At 36.9% G+C, this 24,890-nt stretch overlaps 1 protein-coding gene across 1 annotated transcript in view; it reads left to right on the forward strand.

The window, feature by feature from the left end:
* Positions 1–24,890, forward strand: part of UBR1 (ubiquitin protein ligase E3 component n-recognin 1) — a 141,803-nt gene that overhangs the window by 85,717 nt on the left and 31,196 nt on the right. Inside the window, exons 31-40 of the mRNA XM_081112661.1 lie at positions 3,701–3,906; positions 5,326–5,419; positions 6,652–6,801; positions 11,837–11,934; positions 16,180–16,273; positions 17,311–17,459; positions 19,349–19,404; positions 20,400–20,496; positions 22,678–22,745; positions 24,344–24,494. Of these exons, the coding sequence (XP_080968787.1) occupies positions 3,701–3,906; positions 5,326–5,419; positions 6,652–6,801; positions 11,837–11,934; positions 16,180–16,273; positions 17,311–17,459; positions 19,349–19,404; positions 20,400–20,496; positions 22,678–22,745; positions 24,344–24,494 (1,163 nt within the window). The remainder of the gene's footprint in view (positions 1–3,700; positions 3,907–5,325; positions 5,420–6,651; positions 6,802–11,836; positions 11,935–16,179; positions 16,274–17,310; positions 17,460–19,348; positions 19,405–20,399; positions 20,497–22,677; positions 22,746–24,343; positions 24,495–24,890) is intronic.

A 24,890-nucleotide genomic window follows, 5' to 3' on the forward strand; every position in this document is an offset into this window, starting at 1 on the left:
CTTCCTGCAGTGCTTCCCCCCAGCTGGCCAACCTCCCGTGGTCCCGTCCCCTGGCCACCCGGCCCCGATTGGGACTGGGTGAGACGGCCCCAATCAGCCCCGATCGCCGGCCAGGCTGAGGGACTCCACCCGTGCACAAATTCATGCACCGGGCCTCTAGTTTCTAATAATGATTGCAATTATTGCAGATTGAAAAAGTCCTTCACCAAAAGGTGGTATGTGTATATATGTGTGTGTGTGTGTGTGTGTGTATATATATATATATATATTTTTTTTTTTTTTAAAGAGATAGAAGACAACGCATATAGTTGTCATGGATAGTACATTGGAATGGGAATATGTAAGTCTGATTTTCTGAGTCCTGACTATGGTATGCTCTTGGGGAAAAAGAGCATTATCATCAATTAGCCTTTTGAGAGCCATGGTTTGTGGGCTGTATATATAGATACAATGAGAAAAGGGAGGAGGCAAAATAATGGTAGTTCGAAAAGCATTCCAATTTAAAATATTGTAAATACTTCCTATCCTTATTTTTAAAAACAAGCTTTCACAACTCTTTAAAATAATTTGTCTTGTGGATACTTTTGGGAAATTGTTTTGCAGTAACAGTAGAAACATTATACTCCACATAATGTGTCTGTAATCCTGAAGCTGAGCATGCTAGCAAACTACAAACAATGATGACTGTATATTTTAAAGATTTTTTTAAAAAATGATATGAAGGTAAGCTATCTTGGCTGATGGTGGTAATAACACTAGAAATTAATACAAAACTTTAAAACAATAAGCAGAAAGTCCCAACTCTCTAGTTTTACATATTAACAATGTACTATTTAGAAAGTAATGGAAAAGAATACTGTATATTTATCAAAACAAGGAAATGTATTCAGGGTTAATTAATGGCTTTAATGCTTTCATTATTTCTTTTTATTGCCTGATTGATTGCACAAAGATTATGAATGTGCTCTCATTAAAAACAACTCAAATTCATAAGTCCCCTTTGACCATTCTCTATATTCCTGATTTTTCTTCACAGATAACCATTGCTATACATAATTTTTGTTCTAGACCTCTTCTTTTGTTTTCAACCATTTATTAACAGGTGTACATAAGGAAATAATGAGTCTTGTGTTTTTTAGTGGCTTATTTTTATTTTAGCATACCTTTTGTTTTCTAACTTGCTTTTTCCCTTCACTGTTTTATAATTTTTTCATGTCAATATATATAGATGTATAGTATAGAGTCTACATCATTCTTTAAGGCTGCTGCATAGTTTTCTATACTGTGAACATATACACAATATTTACTTTGGACATTTAAGTTTTCCCCTTATTTCCAAACTTTTTCTTATTGTAAACAATGTGTGTGTGCAGAACATTTTTTATGTGCCCCCTTTTGCAATTGTACAAGTACTTCTCAAGGGTGGAATCTAATAAGTGAAAGGGCTAAGTCATAATTATTTAAAATTTTAATAGATACTGCCATGTTTCCCTCCAAAGTAGTGTTACCAATTTCTACTCCCAACAGTATATGAGAGTGTCTATTTTCCTCATTCTCACCAATACTTAATATATCGGTACTTGAAAATGTTGGATATAATCAAAATTGGTGTCAGACCAAATTTTCCTGATTACTAGTTAATACCAGGTTGGATATCTTTTCATATGATAGTTCACTAGCCTGCTACATTTTGTCTTCCAGGAATTGGCTGTTATTATCCTTTGCCCATCTATTGAGTGTGTTGCTTTTGTCTTACTCATTTATAGAAGTCCTTTAAAATTATGGATACTAAACTTGTTGCATGTTTTTCATATTCCTGTTTCTTTAACATTAATTATGAAGTTTAGCCATAGAGAAGTTTTCAATGTTGATAAAACAGATTTATTAGTCTTTTTGAGTTTTAACATTTTATATTATGTTTAAGAAGGCTTTTCCTATCCCAGAGTCGCAAATATAGTATTACATTTTTAAAACAAAAACAATTACATAGTTATGTTAATTCACTTTCCTCTAAAAATCAAATAATAGAGTTAAAGCTGAAGTTCTATTTGAGCACTTACCCAAACCCTGGACCCCTTTCTGCCCTTTTTCAGAGATATAAATTTTATATAGACCTTGTCATAGTTTTTTACTGTGCTATTACACAACAAATATATGCAGCCATAGGAATCATATAGTGTCATTCAGCCTTTTGTTTTATTTGCATAGTATATGGCATTATGTACATATTCTGCAACTTTGCACATGATAGTATGTTTTGGAAATTTATATATGTTGTTAGACTGTTTATCAGTCTTGGCATTTGGGCAGCCATTCTTTTTCCTGCTCCATGAATTGCAGGCCATTTAGCATCTCTGGTCCCTCATACACTAAACACTAGTGGTGTGCCCTAGTCCTTATGATAACCAAAAACTAAACGTTACCCACATATTGCTGGATGCCTTCTAAGAGGTGGTGCCACACCTAGCTGAGACCCACCTTTTAAAAACTGGTATTCTGTATTATGTAATTCCATTTACATTGATAATGAACATTTAAATTATTCCTCATTTATTGAATGATCTATGACATTTTAGAGAGTTTCTTGTACAGATAGAAAGGTAGTATTGCAGAGTAGTTCAGAGCATGGCCTAGGAAGTCAGACCACTTGGGTTAAATCCTGGCTCTGCTATTTCCTAGTGATACGTCATTAGGTAAGTCTCTTAATATCTTTGGCCTCAGTTTCTTCATCTGAAAAATGGAGGTAACAATAGTACCTACCTCAGAGGGTTGTTGGAAGGATTAAATGGGTTAACATAATGTAAAGAATTTGAAAGTGTGCCTCACATCACAATTAGTGCTTAATAAATATTTACTATTATTATTATTACATTATTAGAGGCCCAATGCACAAAATTCGGGCAAGGGTCTTGGCCCTGGACCCTGTCTACCACCTCTGCAGCTGGGGGCCTCTGCCGCGGCCCCTGCCTGCTGTGGCTTTGTCCAGAAGGACAGTCTAATTAGCATATTACCCTTTTATTATTATAGATTATTGCACACATTGACCCTAAGAATTGGTAAATCACTTAAAGTGTAACATTTTTAACAGCTACCAAAACAGAATAGAAACTTAAATTACTAATAAGAGGAAATGGATAAAACTATTAAAGCACATATAGTAAAAGTACTGTGCAGCCGTTTAAAAATAAAGTTTCTAAAAACATTTTAATGAGATAAAATATTGAAATATAAGTGAATAAAAGCAGTATGCAAATGTATACATGTAATATGATCTTAATTATGTAAAAATGTTCTAAATAGAAAGGCTGGAAAGAAATACACAAGTAATTATTTCTAGGTTGTGAGAGTATAATGCATCTTACTTTCTTCTTTATACTTTTCTAGATTTTCTAAATTTTCCTAATAAGTATGTTTTACTTTTATAATCAGAGTAAAAACAGATACCTAGCTTCTTGGTACATTCTACTTTGTGATCTGCGCTTTTTGCACTTAGCAATACAAAATGTACTTTATAATAAGCAAATTCACTAATAAAAGCCAGAAATATCAGGGGGTGGGGGGATTTTAAGCTAATATTACTAAATATAATTTTTATTTTGTCTTTATTAAAGTTCTTGCCCTATGATTACTTAAAATCTACCAAGATATAATACAAGTGACCAAAACATGTATCCTCATTTCTGGTCGTTTCTCTTGGTAGCACCCCACCAGTCAGTGACTACTCTAGAATTGCTTTGGGTCCTAAACGAGGTCCATCTATTACTGAAAAGGAGGTGCTGACATGCATCCTCTGCCAAGAAGAACAAGAGGTGAAAATAGAAAATAATGCCATGGTATTATCGGCCTGTGTCCAGAAATCCACCGCCTTAACCCAGCACAGGGGGAAACCCATAGAATTCTCAGGGGGTATGTATTGTTTAATAAATATACTTTTGAGCATTTCTTTTCATATTATATAATTAGAAAAACTACTATCTGGAAGAACTTTGGGAGCAAGATTGTATTTAGCCTTATTTGGTCAAATCACAGTTTACCTATATGTAAAATGGACTCTTGGGTCTTTACGTGCCATACTGGCTTTGTTTTATTTTTTAATTTTAATTCTTGTTAGCTCTCTCTCTCTCTCTCTCTCTCTCTCTCTCTCTCTCTCTCTTCTCTCTCTCTCTCTCTCTCTCTCTCTCTCTCTCTCTCTCTCTCTCCTCCCCTCCCCTCCCCTCCCCATTTCTCATTGCTCTTACATTTGAAAGTAGGATGCAAGTATCATGATTTTTCATCCCTAAATTTTTCCACTTGCATTTTCTAAAACTAAGGACAATCCATTATGTACTACCATACCATTATAACTTTAAGAAAATTAATAACATTTCAGGAATATTACCTAATACAAAATCAATACTTGAATTTCCCCAACTACCCTTAAAACATCTTTTATTAACTAGACATTTTCATTTAGGATCCAGACATGTTTTATGTGTTCTCTAGTTGTGTCTCTTTTAGTCTATTTTAATCTAGAATAGTCACTTGCCTTTTTTCTTTCCTTGATAATAACATTTTTGAAGAATGCAAGACAGTAGTCTTATACAGTGTCTTACATTGTGGATATGTCTGATTGTTGCCTCATCATCAGGTTCCTGGTAAGCATTTTCTTGGCAAGAAATTAATTAGCCAATGTATTGCACTTATATCACAACAAGAGATAGCTTTATTTTTAAAATACCCTATTGATTTTAACATTTACTGAATACTTACCATATGCCAGGCACAGAATAAGTGCTTTCTGTGTATTTAATCACTTAATCCATATAATAGCCCTATGAATTAGCTACCAACATGGGCTCCATTTTATAGACGAAGGAACTGAGGCACAGAGAAGTAAATTGCCCAAGGCCATGACTTATAAGTACGTAATGAAACCAAATTTTGAATCCTGTAGTGTGTGCTTTTATCCAGTGGATTATAATGCCCCTAAATATCCCTTAAAATTACCCAGTCAAATTACAAAAGTAAATTGCTTGAGTCATAGATAATAACTTCAACAACCAAGATAATGCAACTTAAACCTAATGTTCAAAATAAAAATATAAATCAAGAATAGAACTAGTCATTAATCCATACTAATTTTAGAATCATTTTTATATTTTCCTCTTTTTAATTACTATTGAGAATACAGATTCTGCTATCATGATAGAGTGACACTTTTCTTGCACATACCTTAGAAAGTTTATGATTAGAATTTTAGATGTGATAACCTCTTCCCCCTACCCCCATTTTTATGACTGTGGGAGAGATGGATATAATACCTATCATTTTGTCTTCCTATACCAGAATCCCTGGACCCACTTTTCATGGATCCAGACTTGGCATATGGAACTTATACAGGAAGCTGTGGTCATGTAATGCATGCGGTGTGCTGGCAGAAGTAAGTTGTCTTTCTGACATATTCTTGAAAGAAACTAGGAATATTGAAGTTCACTAAAGGCCACAAAAAAGCATATTTTCTCATGTCTTCTTTCCTTCCTTCCTTGTTTGAATAATTGAAGTGGTTTTAATTACTAATTTTGTTTGTATGATACTCATTACATTACCACCCGTAGAAATTGATGTGTAAAGTTACAAACTTAAATTTCACTTCATTCATCATTCCTTTGCACTTGTTCTTTTTTTATTAATATATTTTTAGAATTGATTTCAGAGAGGAAGGGAGAGGGAGTGAGAGATAGAAACATCGATGAGAGAGAATTATTGATCAGCTGCCTCCTGCACGCTCCCTCCTGGGGATAGAGCCTGCTACCCAGGCATGTGCCCTGACCAGGAATCAAACAGTGACCTCCTGATTCATAGGTCGACACTCAACCACTGACCCACACCAGCCGGGCTGCACTTGCTCTTCACAAACTAATTAGTTGCTCAATATTTGTGTAAAAGAAACAGTAACCTTTATAAAAATTTCATTCCCCTCAAAACAGAGTGAAACATACTTTTTAAAAAATATTTATTTTTATTGATTTCAAAGAGAAAGGGAGAAGGAGAGAGAGATAGAAACATCAATGTTGAGAGAGAATCATTGATTGGCTGCCTCCTGCACGCCCCCTACTGGGGATCAAGCCCGCATCGTGGACATGTGCCCTGGACCAGTATCGAACCCAGGACCCTTCAGTCCGCAGGCCGCCGCTCTATCCATGGAGCCAAACAGGCTAGGGCTGAAACAGACTTTTGAGATAGAATAAGACAAGAAATTCTAGTTCTATCTCTGAAAGAGATAACAATTCAGAAATGTAATTACTGGGAAATCTTTTGTATAGGCTTTACTCTTTTGGCATTGTATTAAATGCATAATTTTCCTAATTAGCCAATGGCTTCTTCAGTTGGTCATTGGAAACTGAAGAAAATAGTGTCTACATTCTCTCTCCATGTTGTTGAGGCAGGAGATAAGTTATGATTAAGCAAAATTATTTAAAAATCTTTTTCTATCCTGCTGAATCCTTCAGTTTTACCCCAATAGAATGGGCATCCTATTTCTTCTATAATTGTAATTGTGTATTTTTGCATGTGGATTTTATACATGTACATTGAGACCAAAATTTCAGATTTTTCTCACTTGGATTAGAACAAGGATACATGAGAATGGATCTATGTCTTGGAATTTTGCAGATATTTTGAAGCTGTACAGCTGAGCTTTCAGCAGCGTATTCATGTTGACCTTTTTGACTTGGAAAGTGGAGAATATCTTTGCCCCCTCTGCAAGTCTCTGTGCAATACTGTGATCCCCATTATTCCTTTGCAACCTCGAACAATAAGCAGGTATATTTTAATTTATGTTTTGGTTAATTTTATAAAAAGATGTCTTTAATTTTTTCATTATGCATATTTTGGTTAGATTACTAGTTTCTTTTTTGGTATTTAAAGTAATATTTTTTAATTTCATAACATGCTACTTGAAAATATGATTAAAAATAGCTCCAATTCTTGGAATCTAAAATAATTGGAATATTCATTTACTCAAATCTATGGGTTTTTTTGTTTTGTTTTTTGTTTTTTTTCAAATCTATGTTTTATGTAAATCTTCCAACTGAATTGGTACTTCCAGATAGTAGCAATAGAGTTTTAATCTCTGTCAGCATTCACAGAAGGAGAAAAGATGCAAAGATTTGTTTTTTTCATATAATTCTTTGCCACCGTTAGATTTGCTATTTGGAGTTTGGTTCCTCTAAATGTCTTTGTAGTATTAATTTTAATTCTGTTTTTTGGCAGATCCAAATGTTAGCAGTTTAGAGACATGGGCAAAATGTTAACTATACAAGTAAATAAAAAATACCTGATTCATCTTGTATCTTTGGATAGTTTTTGAACATTTAGACTAAGTTTATATTCTGACTATCTGTAACTGCAGTTTAACAGCAAATTAATTAGTTTTTAATGAAAACTAGAACACTCACTTGTGTATTTCTTTTTCTCACTGTTCTACTTGATGATAATAATACTATTTATTGTAACTATTTTAGTTTCTTTAAAAACTTATTGAATTTGTAATGATAACATAAAAGAAAATGGTTTTGTTAATAAAATACTTTTAACATTTTTCCACAACAAAAGAATTAAAAGGTTATAGATTTACAACTAGGGTCGATAAGTAGCTATTTCTCTACTATTCCATTCATTAGAAAATCTAATTTGGAAATTGTCGTCTACTCAACACGTGGGAATATAGAATGTCATCTTTTTGGAAAATGGTGGCATCAGAACAATTTATCTGTCTTTCTTCCAGTAATTGATATGTTCTAGACCAGCCGTGGGCAAACTACGGCCCGCGGGCCGGATTCGGCCCATTTGAAATGAATAAAACTAAAAAAAAAAAAAAGACCGTACCCTTTTATATAATGATGTTTACTTTGAATTTATATTAGTTCACACAAACACTCTATCCATGCTTTTGTTCCGGCCCTCCGGTCCAGTTTAAGAACCCATTGTGGCCCTCAAGTCAAAAAGTTTGCCCACCCCTGTTCTAGACACTCTACTAGGTTATTTTGTTAAATAGTCTAATGACGTAGGTACTATTATTTCCATTTAAAGATAAGGAGTGTGTGTTTTTTTCAACAAGACTGTGAATAGTTTTTATTTATCCCAAGAAAGACCCAGGATTTGAACCCAGACCTGACTCCAAAGCCATACCTAACTATACAGGTGAAAACAAAGATAAAATAAATCATAATAAAATATAGTGATTTTCCAACTTCTTGTTAGCCTTTTTTACATAATGGCTCCCCAAATAAGGATTCTTAAACATAGGAATTATTCTCTGCAGCCGTGGTTCTCAACCTTACTAATGCCGTGACCCTTTAATACAGTTCCTCATGTTGTGGTGACCCCCAATTTCATTGTTACAAATTGAACATAATTAAAGCATAGTGATTAATCACAAAAACAATATGTAATTATATATGTGTTTTCCGATGGTCTTAGGCGACCCCTGTGAAAGGGCCGTTCAAACCCCAGGTTGAGAACCGCTGCTCTACAGGAACATTCAGCACCTTCTTTAAGAATACGGTGCTTCAGGGCAATTCTTTCTCAAGTTAAACTGATCCTTACAACTGGTTCTCTGAATCCTGTGACATTTTTTAAGCTATAGTAACAGTTTTGTTACTTAGGATCTGAAATACATAATTATACATAACATTTTTATTAGACAATAGAACTTACCTATGTAATTGTTTGCCACTTTTATTTTTAGAAAATCAACATCAGTATAATCTAAGATTATTAAAGTTAAGAGCACATAAAAACCTTATCAAAACTAATAATAAACTAGTATTTTTTTAAAAAAATGGTCATAATCAGTCATAGTACAGTGAGAACTAAAAGAATTCTTAGATCAAGTTTGTACCTAGATATGTGAATTTGGGCACAGTTTATTATATATTTTAACTTCACTGTCATTTAATTAGCAAATTCCTATTTTAAAGTCCTTTTTGATAACACTGTTTGTGGTTCCCCTTGCTTGTTAATAATAGTTTGGATCAAGTCCCTGCCTGTATGGAATTGACATTACAGAGAGGAAAGACCAACAGTAAACATAAATACAAAGTGTTGTGCAAGAAATACTGTAAAAAAACCAAAGCATCAGAGTAAAGGACTAGAGACATACCAATGCATGAGACTAATTATAGACAGAGTTGTCAGGGAGCTTCTGTCAGAGACTTGAATGAAGGGAAGGACAAGCAGTGCTACTCTGGGAAAAGAGAATGCCACACACAGGCATTATCAAGAGCCAGGGCCCTATCTCCTCATATCAGTCAAGATTCAATGAGGGAAGCTGAACCACTATTGTGGGAGGCATTGGGGAAGTGAAGGTCTAAAGGGGGAATTGGAAGATAAGAGGTGTCCACCCATTAGTCCTCTGAGGAGGTAGGCCTGTCCAATTGTAGAAATAGGATTGTGAGTAGGTTGCTGGTGGAAAAATCTGTGGTGAGCTCTTGCCTAAGAAGGTTCACATTCAAGCATCTAATGAAGACACATCAGTGAGATGAGACGTTCCAAAAAGAGCAGAGAGGTAGAGTGAAGGAGAGGTGGGCAGCTACAGACAACTGGAACCTACTGACACCTTTTTTTTTTTTTTAAATATATTTTATTGATTTTTTACAGAGAGAAAGGGAGAGAGATAGAGAGCTAGAAACATCTATGAAAGAGAAACATCGATCAGCTGCCTCCTGCACACCTCCTACTGGGGATGTGCCCGCAACCCAGGTACATGCCCTTGACCGGAATCGAACCTGGGACCTCTCAGTCTGCAGGCCGACGCTCTATCCACTGAGCCAAACCGGTTTCGGCAGCTGACACCTTTATGTCTGCCCATAACTGCATCTAACCATGATGACTGTCAGAGAGTAATGGCTGCTGCTTTATTTCTGCCTTCCAAATCTCATTCAAATTCCTGTTCTGGCAAAATCAAGCCCAGAATCATACAGGGAAGAGCATTCTGAGGAACCCAGGCCTAGCGTAACCAGGTTTTCATAGTACAAACCACCATTTTCCAAATGCAATTATTAAGAGCTCATAACTACCAATCAGAAAGGATATATGCACCCCTATGTTCATAGTAGCACAATTTACAATAGCTAAGATTTGGAAACAGCCTAACTGCTCATCAGTAGATGAGTGGATTAAAAAAACTGTGGTACATCTATACAATGGAATACTACACTGCTGTAAAAAAAGAAGGAACTCTTACCATTTGCAACAGCATGGATGGATCTGGAGAGCATTGTGCTAAGCAAAATAAGCCAGGCGGAGAAAAATAAATATCACATGATCGCACTCATTTGTGGAATATAATAAACAACATAAACTGATGAACAAAAGTAGAGCCAGAGTCTTAGAATCATCAAGCAGACCATCCAACCTCAGAGGGAAGTCGGGGCGTGAGGGGGGGTAAGAGATCAACCAAAGGACTTGTATGCATGCATTTGAGCATAACCAATGGACACAGATAATAGGGGGGTGAGGGCATGTTCTGGGGGGTGGGAAAGGCTGGGGAGAGGTCAATGTGGGAAAAAGGAGACATGTAATACTTTAAAAAAAAAGAATTAAAAAAAAAGTTCATAACTAATGGGGATGTTGTGAAAAATAAATGAGACGTAATCCATGTAAAGAAGAAAAAAAAAAGAGCTAGGGCCCTGAGGTAGGAACACAGTCAGCATGTTCAAGGCACAGCAAGAAGGCAGCATGGTTGGAATGGAGCAAGTGAAAAGCCAGATCAAAAAAGGGCTATGAATGAGCTAAGATTATATTTTATGTGTGATGGGAAACCATTGGAGTGTTTTGAACAGGGGAGTGATCTGATCTGATTTACATTTTTAAAAGAACCCTCTGGTTCTGCTGTATGATGCATACACATATAATAATGAAACACCCTTGCGGAAGCAGGAACTAGTTTATTGAACTAGTTCAGATATGACTTGGATTAGGTTAATAATGGAGGTAGAAAGAGGTGACCAATTTAGGATATATTTAGAAGGCAAAACCTGTGAGACTAGCTGATAAATTAGAATGTGGAGTGTGAGGGAATCAGAGAAATCAGTGGCAACACCTAGTTTTTTTATTTGAGCAACAAGGATGGTGATTCCAGCCCAGGCTGTTGTGGCTCTGGTTAGAGTGTTGGCCCATGCACCGAGTGGTTGCAGGTTTGATTCCCAGTCAAGGGCACATATCTGGGCTGCAGGTTGCTCCCAGGTAGGGGAGCATGCAGGGGGCAACTAGTCGGTATGAGATCTCAGATATTTCTCTCCTTCCCTCCCTCCTTTTCTCTTTGAAAGAGCAGTGTGAAAAATATATTTCTGGTGAGGATTATCAAAACAGACAAACAAAAAAGAATGGTGATTCGATGGGAATATGGGTGGAATCTTATTCCTTGTACTTTTAAAATTCCCCTCCCTCCAAAAACTGTTTTTTAGGCACATGTGCTCTATCACATAGGCAGTTAATCTGGAGGAATTTGACTTTTCTTCTTTTTTAAAAAAATATTTTTATTTATTTTAGAGAGTGAGGAAGGGAGAGGGAAAGAGAGAAACATTGATGTGATAGAGAAACATCAATTGGTTGTCCTGTATGTTCCCCGACCAGGAGTGGAACCCGCAACTGGGTGGGTGTGTGCCCTGACTAAGAATCGAATCTGTGACCCTTCAGTGGACAGGATGATGCTCCAACCAACTGAGCCACACCAGTGAGGGCAGAATTTGACTTCTTCATATAGCCATTTATCAAGGGAAGAACTCCACAAATTCAGCTTTTCAGCTTGACTTTGTGCCAATGGCTTTAATAAGTTTTCAATATCTCTTTTCAGTGAGAATGCAGAAGCTCTTGCTCAGCTTTTGACCCTGGCACGATGGATACCAACTGTTCTGGCAAGAATATCAGGTTATAATATAAAACATGCTAAAGGTTTGCTTAAAATTATCTTTTACTTAGCTATGTGGGATTTAAGTATCAGAATCTATAAATTTTCTAAGAAAAATGTACTTATTGCTCTTAAGATATAGTTTAAAAGTCTATATTTGTTAAGTATCAGAAAATAGAGGTTTTTAAAGCCCTAAGTTTAGTTTTAAACACTTTACTTGATTTAATAATTTTTTTTATACTGGGAGGCAGGATAGACAGTGATTAATCTGGAGTCACACTGCTTGGGTTTGAATCTTATATCCATCATTTCCTGTTCATATGATCGTGGACAAGTTACTTACCCTCGACTTTCTAATTTATAAAGTGGGAATAATAATATTACCTATCTCATTGATTAAAGTGTTGAGTTATCCTATGGAAAGTAGAGCTGTAAATACTATATGTGTTAGCCATTTCTATTACTAGTATTATTAATGTTATCATTAATAGTAATTACAAAAACAACATTTTAAAACTGTTCTCTCATATATATATATGTATATATATGTAAATATATATATATATATATATATATATATATATATATATATATATTTACAGTTGGAGATAAGACTACCTAAAGACTGAGAAATAAACAATTCAGACAGATTAAGGAGAGAAATCAAAATTTGAAGAGTGATTAATATAGGCATTGAGTTTCCTGGGTTTTCCTCCCTCCCCCTCCTTTATTTGCTAGCTTTGACCCCAAATCACAGAACTTTGTAACAGACATGACCAGCAACAAATTCAAGAGAGGTGCTCTCTGGCTATAGCACCAGGCAAAGAAGCCCCTAGAGAGTATAAAGGAAATTCCTTTTGTGGTTCCCCCTACCTCTTCTGACCCTCTCCTGAGGCTAGCCCCTGTCATAGAGCTGCACTGCCATGTAGATGCCTAAATTCATAAGAGAACGCCAATCCCTCCAGCCAGAGGAATTAGAAAAAGGAGACCTCTGTATTCCAAAGAATGCAGAGTGAATCCTCAATTATTTTTTTCTCTTTATCTCACAGTTTTACCCCAAAAGGTTGCTGATAGCACAGGGGACTAAAACTGAGAGAAACTTATCATTTTGACCAAAGAACTGGGGAAAAGGATCCCTTGGAGCTAGAGGTTAAGGGGGAAATTCCAGAGAGGAAGCACTATAGAAGGGAAATCTATTTTTTAGATCAACACAAGTCCTGGGCTCCCTTCCAAGCTGTACATTGTGCAGAACAGGGCCCAAGAAGCCTAGCAACAGCTTTGAGATCGAAGCTACATTAAATCACCATTCAAGCCCCAGACTAATCCCTGAGTCGTTTGTATCCTGGCACACCCAAACAGTATGACAAAGGTGCTGAAAACTAACACTGGAACCAACCACATACAATGCAGCAGAACTTGTTAAACCTAATTGGGTTAATTACCCACCAAAACAAAATAAATATTTCTAGAGAATTTTAACAGGAGCCATAACTGTACAATGTAATACTCAAGATACAATCCAAAATTACTCAATATACAAAGAACCTGACCATCATTCAACAATCAAATGCCAATCCTTAGATGTTTTAATATTGAAATTTTCAGGCAAAAAGTTTAAAGCAGCCATATAATCATGAAACATAGGTAAAGGTGAACATTCTTGAAATGAATGGAAAGATAGGAGTTGTCAGCAGAAAAAAACTAAAACTAAAAAAATCTAAATGGAAATAATAGAATTGGAAAAAAAACCACACTATACTAATAAAAGGGTAATATGCTAACTAACCAGGAGACCTTCTGGACAAAGCCATGGTGGCGGGGCCCAGGCAGAGGCGGTTAGGGGCAATCAGGCCAGGAGGGGAGGGCAGTTGGGCATGAGCAGGCTGGCAGGGTTGGGTGGTAGTTGGGGGTTAGCAGGCTGGCAAGGGGTGCAGTTGGGGGCAAGCAGGCCAGCAGGCGGGGGGTAGTTGGGGGTGAGCAGGCCGGCATGGGGGGTAGTTGGGGGCAAGCAGGGGGGCAGTTGGGGGCAAGAAGGCCAGTGGGAGCGAGCAGGCCATCAGGCAGAGTGGTTAAGGGTGATCAGGCAGGCAGGCAGGTGAGCAGTTAGGAGCCAGCGACCCCGGATAGCGAAAGGGGTGTCCGACTGCCGGTTTAGGCCCGATCCCTATGGGTCCCAGATTGGAGAGGGTGCAGGCCGGGCTGAGGGACACCCCCCAACAATGCATGAATTTTGTGCACCAGGCCACTAGTCTATAATAATAAAAGCATAATATAAAAAAAGCTAATAATAATAAAATAATAAAAGCTAATTAGACCAGACAACCTTCTGGATGAAGCCAGGGCTGCAAAGGAAGCCCGGGTGCCAGGTGCCTCCTGGCAGCCGGAGGGAAGCCTGGGTCCCGGGTGCCAGAGGGAAGCCCAGGTCCCAGGTGCTGGAGGGAAGCCCAGGTCCCAGGTGCCAGAGGGAAGGCAGTGCTGGCAGCTGTGGAAGGAAGACCTACTCTTGCACGAATTCTGTGCATCAGGCCTCTAGTGTCCTATACAATAAATGGCCACAGGCCATAAGCGTCATGACCAAACAACCTCTCAGACCCTCCCCCCGGCCTGCGAGTGGTGGAGGGTTGGGACTGGCAAGCTGGCTGAACGGTGACCTCTTGGTCCCTGCCCCCGGCCTGCAGGCTCTGATGGATCAGTGATGGTGAACGGGGGAATCGGGGTGGGTGGTGGGAGAACCAGGCTGGCTGTCATGCCATTGGGATCACCAGCTCATCCCCGGCTGCTCAGGGGCTCAGGCCTGCGGAAAATCAGGCGCCAGCGACTTCACCTCCATGCATGTGCACCGGGCCGGCTGCTGATGGAAAGTGCTGCCCTTTCGGGGCCACTTTCACCAGGGCAGATAGGTCGTGGCGTGCCCCGCAGCTTCCATCAGGCCTCAAGCAAGCCCTAGTGGTGGCGGGGGCACCCACGTGAGTGGCCCCAAGAGGGTAGCAAGTTCCATCAGCAGCGGGCTGGGCGCACACACATGGAGGTGAAGTCTCCAGCGCCTGCTTTCGCACAGGCCTGAGTCCCCCACCACCACCCCCCGCCCCCGAGCAGCCGGGGATGAGCTGGTGATCCCAACGGCCTGACAGCCCGGCGGTGGAAGCAGTGTTCAGCCTGGGGACTGGCGAATGGGCAGAAGATATCCCTGATCGCAGGAGGCTAGGCCTAGGGACCCTACCTGCACGATTTCATGCGCTGGACCTCTACTGAAATAATAATTAACTAGATGGGCTCAGTAGTAAAATGGAGATTGAGAGATAAGAGTCAGTAAATTTGAAATTAGATCAGTGGAAATTATCCTATCTGTAGAATAGACAGAAAAAGCAATGAAATAAAAAGAGATAGCCTTAGGACATTATTTTTTATTCAATGTTTGTTTCATTAAAGTCCCAAAAAGAAAAAGGATGGTACAGAAAAATTTTTTTTGAAGAAATAATGGCTAGAAACTTACCAAATTTGGTGAAAGACTTTAAATTGACAGATTTAAGAAGTACAGTGAACCTCGGACAGATAAACTTAAAGATAACCACACTCAGATCATATGCAAACTGCTAAAAAACAAAGATGAGGGGGGGAAATATTGAAAGCAACCAGGGAAAAAAACCAAAAAACAACTTATTCCAGATAGGGGAACAACAGTTCTGATTTGTTGAGGAAATGAGACCACAGAGAGGTTTAATATTCACTCACGGTCTTTGTAACAGTCAGTGGCAGTGCTAGGATTCAAACCCAGGCAGTTTGGTTACAAATCCTTTGCTCTTATTCACTAATATATGCTGCTTTACTAATAGAATACTATGCATTTATTAAAAATTAAAAGATAAGGTGGAAAGTTATTGATGTGGAAAGACATTTCTGATCTATTAGTGAAAAAACAAGATACAGAACAGTACTATAGCTATTGTCCTTTTTAAAAAAGCATCGAGCCCTAGTGGGCTCAGTCCCCTCTCAGGGCACATACAAGAATCAACCAATTAATGCATAATAAATAGAACAACAAATCTCTCAATCTCTCACTCTTTTTCTCTCTCTCAAATCAATTTTTTTAAAAAATCTAATGTGTAACAGTTATAGGGAGAACAGAAGACTATCGCACAAAGTTATCTGAATAGAGAAACTTTGAAAGATTTGTTATTAGCTTTTTCAAAGTTTTTGAAAATGATCATCTATAACTTTAAAAAGCTACAAAAGTGTATGTCAGACTAAACTCTCATGATTTTTCTTTCTTTTTCCTTTTAATTTATAAGGAGAAAACCCAACAATTCCAGTATTATTTGATCAAGGGATGGGTGATTCCACTTTTGAGTTCCATTCTATCCTGAGTTATGGAATTCAGTCTTCGTAAGTATCTAAGTAATTAAGAGAAATTTGTAGATAGTTGTGAAAATTAGAGTAGAGAACAATTCTTCCTTGCTTCTGTATTTTATTTCCTTCCTGTTTTATTTGTAAAATTGTTTCTTTATCCCATTTTTATCTTTTTTCTTTCTCCCTAGAGTTTTATTTGTATTAATAAAATTAAGTGGTTTGAAATACTAGAGTAATATATATTAGGGTGAACTATGTCTATAATTAACTATTTTTGTCCAACAATAATGCCATTTATATTTAGTGCAACCTACAAGAAGAGCAGAATTTAAGAGACTTCAGTTAAAGTCAAATCTAATTTGCTCTGTGACTTCTGAAAAGCTTCAGGTCACCTCCCCCTCCCCCAATTTATTTTTCTTGTTTATAAAATTGAGACAATGAGCTCCTAACTCACCTCATAAGATTATTGGAAATATATTTATGTGAAGACACTTTGAAAAATATAATGTATCCAAATCAGGAATTATATAAAGAATATTATCTGAGGTACTTTTTTTACTTATGATTCTTATTTATATTATGTATCCCACTGCTACTGAAAGTGCGTGTTACTTGTTACAAATGGAAGTTCAGGAGACCAGAAATTATCCCTCCATGTACATGGTATTATCAACACCCCACACACAGTCTTTCAACACAAAAGCACTTCTAGGTCGATTTTCCAGACACTAAAACTTACGTTTGATCTCTTTCCTCTTAATTTTATTTCTTTTCTGTTCAATCCCTTAATTTGTGCCTGGGCCCTTTTCTGCTGTGATCATTTACTGCATCTTTCATAGGAAGTAAAGCTATTTTGTAAGATTTTTCTACTTACAGGAGACACAGTTCTGTTTTTCCCATTTTTTCTTACTGAATACATTTTCTACAGAGGCTCTAATCTCTAACTTGACAAAGGGCAACTTATTTTGTCAAAAGGAGTTAAATTGTTTGTTGCTTCAATACCTAATTAGACTTCTCAGTAGTTAGCTCCTGTGACTAAATCATTATATAAGTTTTTTCTATTTTGTTTTTAGGATAAAATACTCTAATAGCATCAAGGAAATGGTCATTCTCTTTGCCACAACAGTGTATAGAATTGGACTGAAAGTGCCTCCTGATGAAACGGATCCTCGAGTCCCCATGATGACCTGGAGCACATGTGCTTTCACTCTCCAGGCCATAGGTAAAGCCTAAAAAGAACTGGTTTGGGTATTTTATCTTATATAATAAAACCCTAATATGCAAATCTACCGAACAGCAGAAGGACCCGGTCACTATGACATGCACTGACCACCAGGGGACAGACACTCAACTCAGAAGCTGCCCCCTGGTGGTCAGTGCACTCCCACAGGGGGAGCGCACTCAGCCAGAAGCCAGGTTCATGGCTTGCGAGCATAGCAGTGGTGGTGGGAGCCTCTCCCGCCTCCACTGCAGGCAGACAGTAAGGAGCGAGGGGTCCCAGATTGTGAGAGCCCTGGACTGTGAGAGGGATGTCTGACTGCCAGCTTAGGATTGACCCTGGGGGTAAGAGGGGGGTCAGGCATAAGCCAGCAGGCGGACATCCCCCAAGGGGTCCCGTGCTGCAAGAAGGTGCAGGCTGGGTTGAGAGACCCCTCTTGCCCCCCACCCCTCCAGTGCAATAAATTTGTTCATCGGGCCTCTAGTAAAAATAGAATTAATATTGACCAACTAAAAATTATTCCTTTTTATCCCTGATAGCCCTAAATAGTGTAACTTGTTTGAAGACTATTTCAGTACATTAATGTGGCCTGATGCCATTTAGTCTGGGAATTTTTGTATTGATCTCTTTTTTAACTATAATAATGGTAATAGGAAATAGAAGCAAAAAATATTTGAGCCTGACCGGCATAGCTCAGTGGTTGAGCATCGAACTATGAACCAGAAAGTCATGGTTCGATTCCCAGTCGGGATACATTGCCCAGATTGCAGGCTCGATATCCAGTGTGGAATATACACGAGGCAGTCAATTAATGATTCTCTCTCATCATTGATGTTTCTATCTATCTATCCCTCTCCCTTACTCTCTGAAGTCAATAAAAATATTTTTTTAAAATGAGAAATAGTAACAATATGTTGAAGTACAATAAAATCTGACTTTTGGTGTAGGAATATAAGCATTAGGAATCAAGAATTTATATTTAGACATTAAACAAAAAAGGTCACAGTTTTGTCATAAACGAGATGAGAAATTGACTGGAGAAAGGGCTGTATCTTCATATGTGGTTCTGCAATCTAGTAATTGGACTATATTTGATTAACATAGTGTTACATTGTTTTTACTATAGTGCTTTTCTATCCAGTGGACATAATACTGTACTTTATTCCTAGTGCATAAGCTGCTAACTAACATATCTCATTTTCCATGAGAATGAAGCGACATATACAGAATGTGTTATCATAGTTAAGAACATTACAATATTGGGGGGGAAGAAAAAAGGAAATAAGTCTTCCCCACTCATAGATGTATCTGCTGCTGAGAATTGATGGGGGAAAAAAAAGGAAAAGAGTAGCTTAGCAATAAATATGCTAGCCAACAAGGCAGAATATATTTCTGAATTCATTTTTTTGTATTTTTAACTTTATCTTTTTTCCTCTTAATCTGTTATAATTCTTTTTAATACTGTTTGTAACAACAATAAACTTATTTGCATCTGCCTTATGCATTTTTCAACACAATAGATTGACTTACATGTCAACTATAATAAAAATAGGTTGCGATTATATATAAAAATTATTTATTTAAATTTTTTTTGCCCAGAAGAGATGTTAAAAGGGGAAAAATGAACCAGGAAGCTTTGTTTTGCCCAAGTATTATTTATAGATTGCTACAGGGAAATTATTCTATAGTAGCAATTTGTAAACAGTCTGTCTTTGGCTCTATAATATTCTCTCACTCAAAGATTTAGAAATTTTGGCATAGACTTAAACATGAACCTTTGAAACAGAGAAGTGCAAATTATCTGGTCAAAAATGTAATTAGTAAAAGAACATCTGCTAGACAGAAACCAAATATTCAGGATTTATTACTTTTTTTTTTTTTTACTCTTTGAGAAAACCTCTTGGGAGATGAAGGAAAACCTCTATTTGGAGCACTTCAAAATAGACAGGTATGTGTGTTCTTACAGAGTACATGTAACTCATGGTATGATCTTTTAAGGAATCTGCAATTAATTTATCTTCTCAAAATTCTTTATTCATTCCTTTTTCTATAAAATTATCAGAATTCCATGTTGTTGTTTTTTAAGGAGCTACTTCAGTCTCCTAGAGCCTGAATGGCCATTGTATACTTTAAAGCTTACTCAATCTTGGTAGTTCAATGTAATTAAGAGAGATTTCAGATGATACTAGTTAATTTTTCTCCCCTTCTCTGTTTATTGCAAAATTAAAAACCTACATTTTTCCTTCTTACTAAGTTTAGTTATTAATGGTGGCTTAGCTCTAGATAAATCATCATACTGAATTCAAGAAGAAGAAGAAGAATAAAAGAATAAAACTAAGCCATGGCTCCTTGATGGGCATATCCTGACACTATAGGACTGTACTCCTGCCTCAGACCTAAGCCTCATTACATGCCCTGAAAATGGTACTTAGGAAATGTGCTCAGTAGTTCCGTAAACACAGAATGGGCAACCAAGGACTTCCTAGACCACTTCCTTCCTAGCCATTACCCTCTTATTCTCTGACAGCTGGCACAGGACACTTAGAGTCCACAGTAGGCTTCCTTTTAGTTCTCTTCCTTCTGTTTGGGAAATAGAAGCACTGTTCCCTGAATTCACTGGTTACCTGCCATCATTTTGTAATTTCTATTAACATATTTATTTGTATGGGTCTCAATAGAATAAATTGGATCAAGCATTTAAGAAATTGACTCTGGAGAATATGAATACTTAAATGAAAATTGAAATGATTATAGCTTTAATACCTCTTTGTCATGGAAAATTGATTAAAAATTTGGGCCGGTCATAAAATTGTATAGAAGTATTAAAAATATTGTAATTTATTTGTAAGAATGTACAATGTATAATAAGTCTGCAACTAATTATTTTTACAGTGAATGACTTAGGTCTATTATCTTTTTATCCTCCCCTTTCTTACAACTTAGCATAATGGTCTGAAAGCATTAATGCAGTTTGCCATTGCACAGAGGAGTACCTGTCCTCAGGTCCTGATACAGAAACTTCTGATTCGTCTCCTATCAGGTAGAGTCTTCTCTGAATTATTACTATGTCATTATTTACATTTCTTTTTCATCACATGGCTGGCAGTGTATTTGTTAAGAAACAACATACTACACTCATTTTGAACATGCAAAAACAAACAAAAAAATAAAAACATACAGCCCTAGCCGGTTTGCCTCAGTGGATAGAGCATTGGCCTGTGGACTGAAGGGTCCCAAGTTCGATTCCATTCAAGGGCACATGCCAGGGTTTCAGGCTCGATCCCCAGCAGGGGCCATGCAGGAGGCAGCAGATCAATGATTCTCTCTCATCGATGTTTCTATCACTCTTTCCCTCCCCTTCCTCTCTGAAGTCAATAAAAATAAAAAAGACCTCTTGCTATGTTGAACCATTTGTCCTGTTTGCATAGTTCAATTTTGTTTTTGTTTTTAATTTCTTGGTATCTCTTTTCATTTCAGTCATAATTTGAATACCTTGTTTTACTAGCACTTCCAAATAATCTCCCGGCTTTTTTATTTATTTTTTTTAAAATATATTTTTATTGATTTCAGAAAGGAAGGGAGGAGAGAGAGAGAGAAACATCAGTGATGAGAGAGACTCATTGATCAGCTGCCTCCCTCACACCCCTTACAGGAGATCAAGCTCACAACCCGGGTATGTGCCTTTGAATGGAATCGAACCTGGAACCCTTCAGTCCACAGGCGGATGCTATGCCCAAATCGGCTAGGGCATCTCCCTGCTTTTGCACTTATCACACATTATGGGATTTATGATTTTTAAAATACCTCAAAATATGACAGAAAAGATGATAGAATTCAGGACAAGAGATTAGAGTTATTAAAATGTCTTGAGAACAAAGAAGTTTATAACACAGAAGAAAATAAGATAGTGTCATGGATATGTTAACTGATATATCAAAAATATTACTGAAAATTTTTCATATGAGGAAATAAGAACTAGAAACAAGTGACTTGTCAAGAACAAAGGGCTAGTTAATGACATCACCCTGTGATCACTTTAGTTTGTTTTATAAAGCCAATATTAATAACATTTATCAAATGGTTAGTATATGCCAGACTTCGGAAAAGTGCTTTAAATGCATATGCTAATGAACCTACTAACAATCTTGTGTATACGGTAGACTTAGAGAAGTTAAGTCACCTGCATATGACAAATAATCATAACCACTACTGGAACCCATTTTTACTCAAAAATCTATGCTCCTAATTAACTTTAATGCTTTTTGTTCAGACTCTTGAATTTGGGGTTAAGAAATTAACCTAGGCCAAAACCGGTTTGGCTCAGTGGATAGAGTGTCGGCCTGCGGACTGAAAGGTCCCAGGTCCGATTCCAGTCAAGGGCATGTACCTGGGTTGCGGGCACATCCCCAGTGGGAGATGTGCAGGAGGCAGCTGATCGGTGTTTCTCTCTCATCGATGTTTCTAACTCTCTATCTCTCTCCCTTCCTCTCTGTAAAAAATCAATAAAATATATTAAAAAAAAAAAAATTAACCTAGTCTGGAAAGAGTCTTCTTGCCTTCACTTGAAAAAGTTACAGCTTTATTGAAATACAATTAATTTTCTCATTTTTATATATAGACAACCCTTACTGTTGTTTTAAATTCTTGATTTACTTCCTTCTTACTTCTTCCCTCACTTGTAAATTTAGAGACTAACTAAATTAGAAAGTCAATAGCTTTTGAGCTATCTGCATTTCCTTCCAGTCATCAATCCATATTAACCATTATTTTGTTTAGGAGGCTCTTCTCCATCCTCATTTCACTTATACAGCTTTGCATGCTCTCCCTGCTTCTGACCTCAAATTTATTCACTTATTTATCACAGAACATTTAGAAATTTTTAATTAGGGGGTGAAAGTAGAGAACATTGTATAAAAGTAATTCTTTTTATTCAGCAAATTTTATTGAACAATCTCTATTTCAGTTATCCTAGTTTCTTTACCTGTACCTCCTAAATTCTATCTTCTAACCCTTAGATTTATCCAAGGCTTTCCAGGAGCCTTTTCTCAGTTTAGTTTATATTTAATTATGATTCCCATATCTTAAAGTTGTAATGTACCAGTTTATCAGATTCTTTATTCTATAATCCAATTATATTTTTGTTTTAGATGTTTACATTTTGCATTATATTTAACTACATTGCCGTCTTACTGACTGACTTATAATTATTTCTTTATTTTAGTTGTTCTTCCGAACCTAAAATCAGAAGATACACCTTGCCTTCTATCTATAGATCTATTTCATGTTTTGGTAAGTGTTCAATGAAATTTTATTAAAAGTCACTCAAGTTTATAATTTCATGTGTCTCATTCAAGTCTGTGCTCCTTGTTCAAGATTATAAGCTTCTGGTACTCAAACTATGAAGTCTCTTTTGTCTGTTGTGTTTACAAATAGATACAGATTTGACTGAGACCATCAAAACCACTGTAAAAATGAAAGCACATTTACTCTTTACTTTGTAATAGGTCTTGTCATGGTTGATTATAATTATACAAGCAAACTTTTTCTAATATATAATGCTTTCCCTCTCCCCCTTTTTCTTAACTTACGTACATTATAAGCAGTGAATGACAGCTTTAGCTATCTTAGCACATTTTGTACCGCTCAGGAGTTTTCTCGTGTTTCATGCGCCATCTGTTAAGGACCTCACGAGTGTTCTCGTTTTTCACGCCCATGGAAAAAGGAGCGAATCTAGATACTTATGTAAATTTTGTTTGGTCCCTCTTCATAGAGGAAAATGTTTTACGCAGTACCATACGTTAAAAAAGTACTAGGAGCCGAAACCGGTTTGGCTCAGTGGATAGAGCGTCGGCCTGCGGACTGAAAGGTCCCAGGTTCGATTCCGGTCAAGGGCATGTACCTGGGTTGCGGGCATATCCCCAGTAGGAGATGTGCAGGAGGCAGCTGGTCGATGTTTCTCTCTCATCAATGTTTCTAACTCTCTATCTCTCTCCCTTCCTCTCTGTGAAAAATCAATAAAAAATATATTAAAAAAAAAAAAAAAAGTACTAGGAACTTTAATTGTTTAATTGTTTTTTGTAAATAAAAATGTTATAATTATTGAAAAACAACACCTAAAGTGCATTATGATGATTTAAATAACGTGCAGTTTGCCCAAAAACGTGCGGTCCCTGGCGTATGTCTTAGAGATTTCTATGCGATACGCAGTGTGTTAAAATTGTTAGTTATTTGGTGATAGGAACTGGCCAGGGACACAGCTAGGCTTCCCCCAAACACATGGATGTCTGGCAGCTGTTTTGTGAGTTGCTTGAAGAACTTTTCCATTCCTGTAATGATCTAATTCCTTCGAAACACATTCTCTAGGGAAAGCAGTGGTGAGATAGGGAGCATGGAATTTGTGTTAGCCAGTGTTCTCATCCCTCATTTTGCAGGCCTCTGCCTAGTGGTTGTCAACCCTGTCTTTTGGAATCTCTTGGGAGAACTTTGAAAAGAATGCTAATAAACAGAACCCTAAACCCTGAGATTTTGATTAGGTTGGGCTGGAGTGGAACCTGTGTATCAGTGTTATTTTAAGAGCCTTTGAGCTATCTGCTCAAAAATCCTCACTTATTGAATCTTCTGAACCTCACAGAGTTGAGACCACTGCCTAGAGCTAGAATAAGCAGACTCAGCAAAGGAATAGCCTGTTTGATGACGACTTTTGTCCTCCATTTATGGTACATTATATTCTAAGATATTCTCTTGAATAATTAGGAAAATTATGATAGTTATTTATAAAAAAAACATACAAACATGATGCAGCATCTGGTGCCCTTTACAGTTAGTTATAAGATTAATTTGTGTTGGTCTTTGTTGTTACTCATGTTGATGTCCATTTTTTCTTATAGGTAGGTGCTGTGTTAGCATTCCCATCCTTGTATTGGGATGACACTGTTGATCTACAGCCTTCATCAATTAGTTCTTCTTATAACCACCTTTATCTCTTTCATTTGATCACCATGGCACACATACTTCAGATACTTCTTACCATAGACAGAGGTAACTACATTGCTATCTTACTGACTGACAAATTCCCATTATTTAACTATAAATAACATTTGCCCATGATTTATTGGCAAAATTAATTGTACTGTGGTTAATCATATATTGCTAAGTTCTGTATTTTGTCTGATGTTGAAGGATCACTCATTTGTTCTTTATGGATTCTCTTTATATATCATTACAAATTATTATATAATAATAAATATTTATTAAATATCCATGTTTAGCTAGGCTGTGGTTTTGCTCTTTTTGTTTCTCTGGGTAAGATACTGATAAAGTTTACATAATAGTTTTAATATCAGAATCAACTATTTAGATTGAGAACAAGGGAAAAATCTTCCCTTGAAAAGACATTATTTATTATCCTGGAACCATGAAATTGAGGTGTAATTT

Source organism: Myotis nattereri (genome assembly GCF_964212035.1).
Source record: "Myotis nattereri genome assembly, chromosome: 1".
NCBI classification, from domain to species: Eukaryota; Metazoa; Chordata; class Mammalia; order Chiroptera; family Vespertilionidae; genus Myotis; species Myotis nattereri.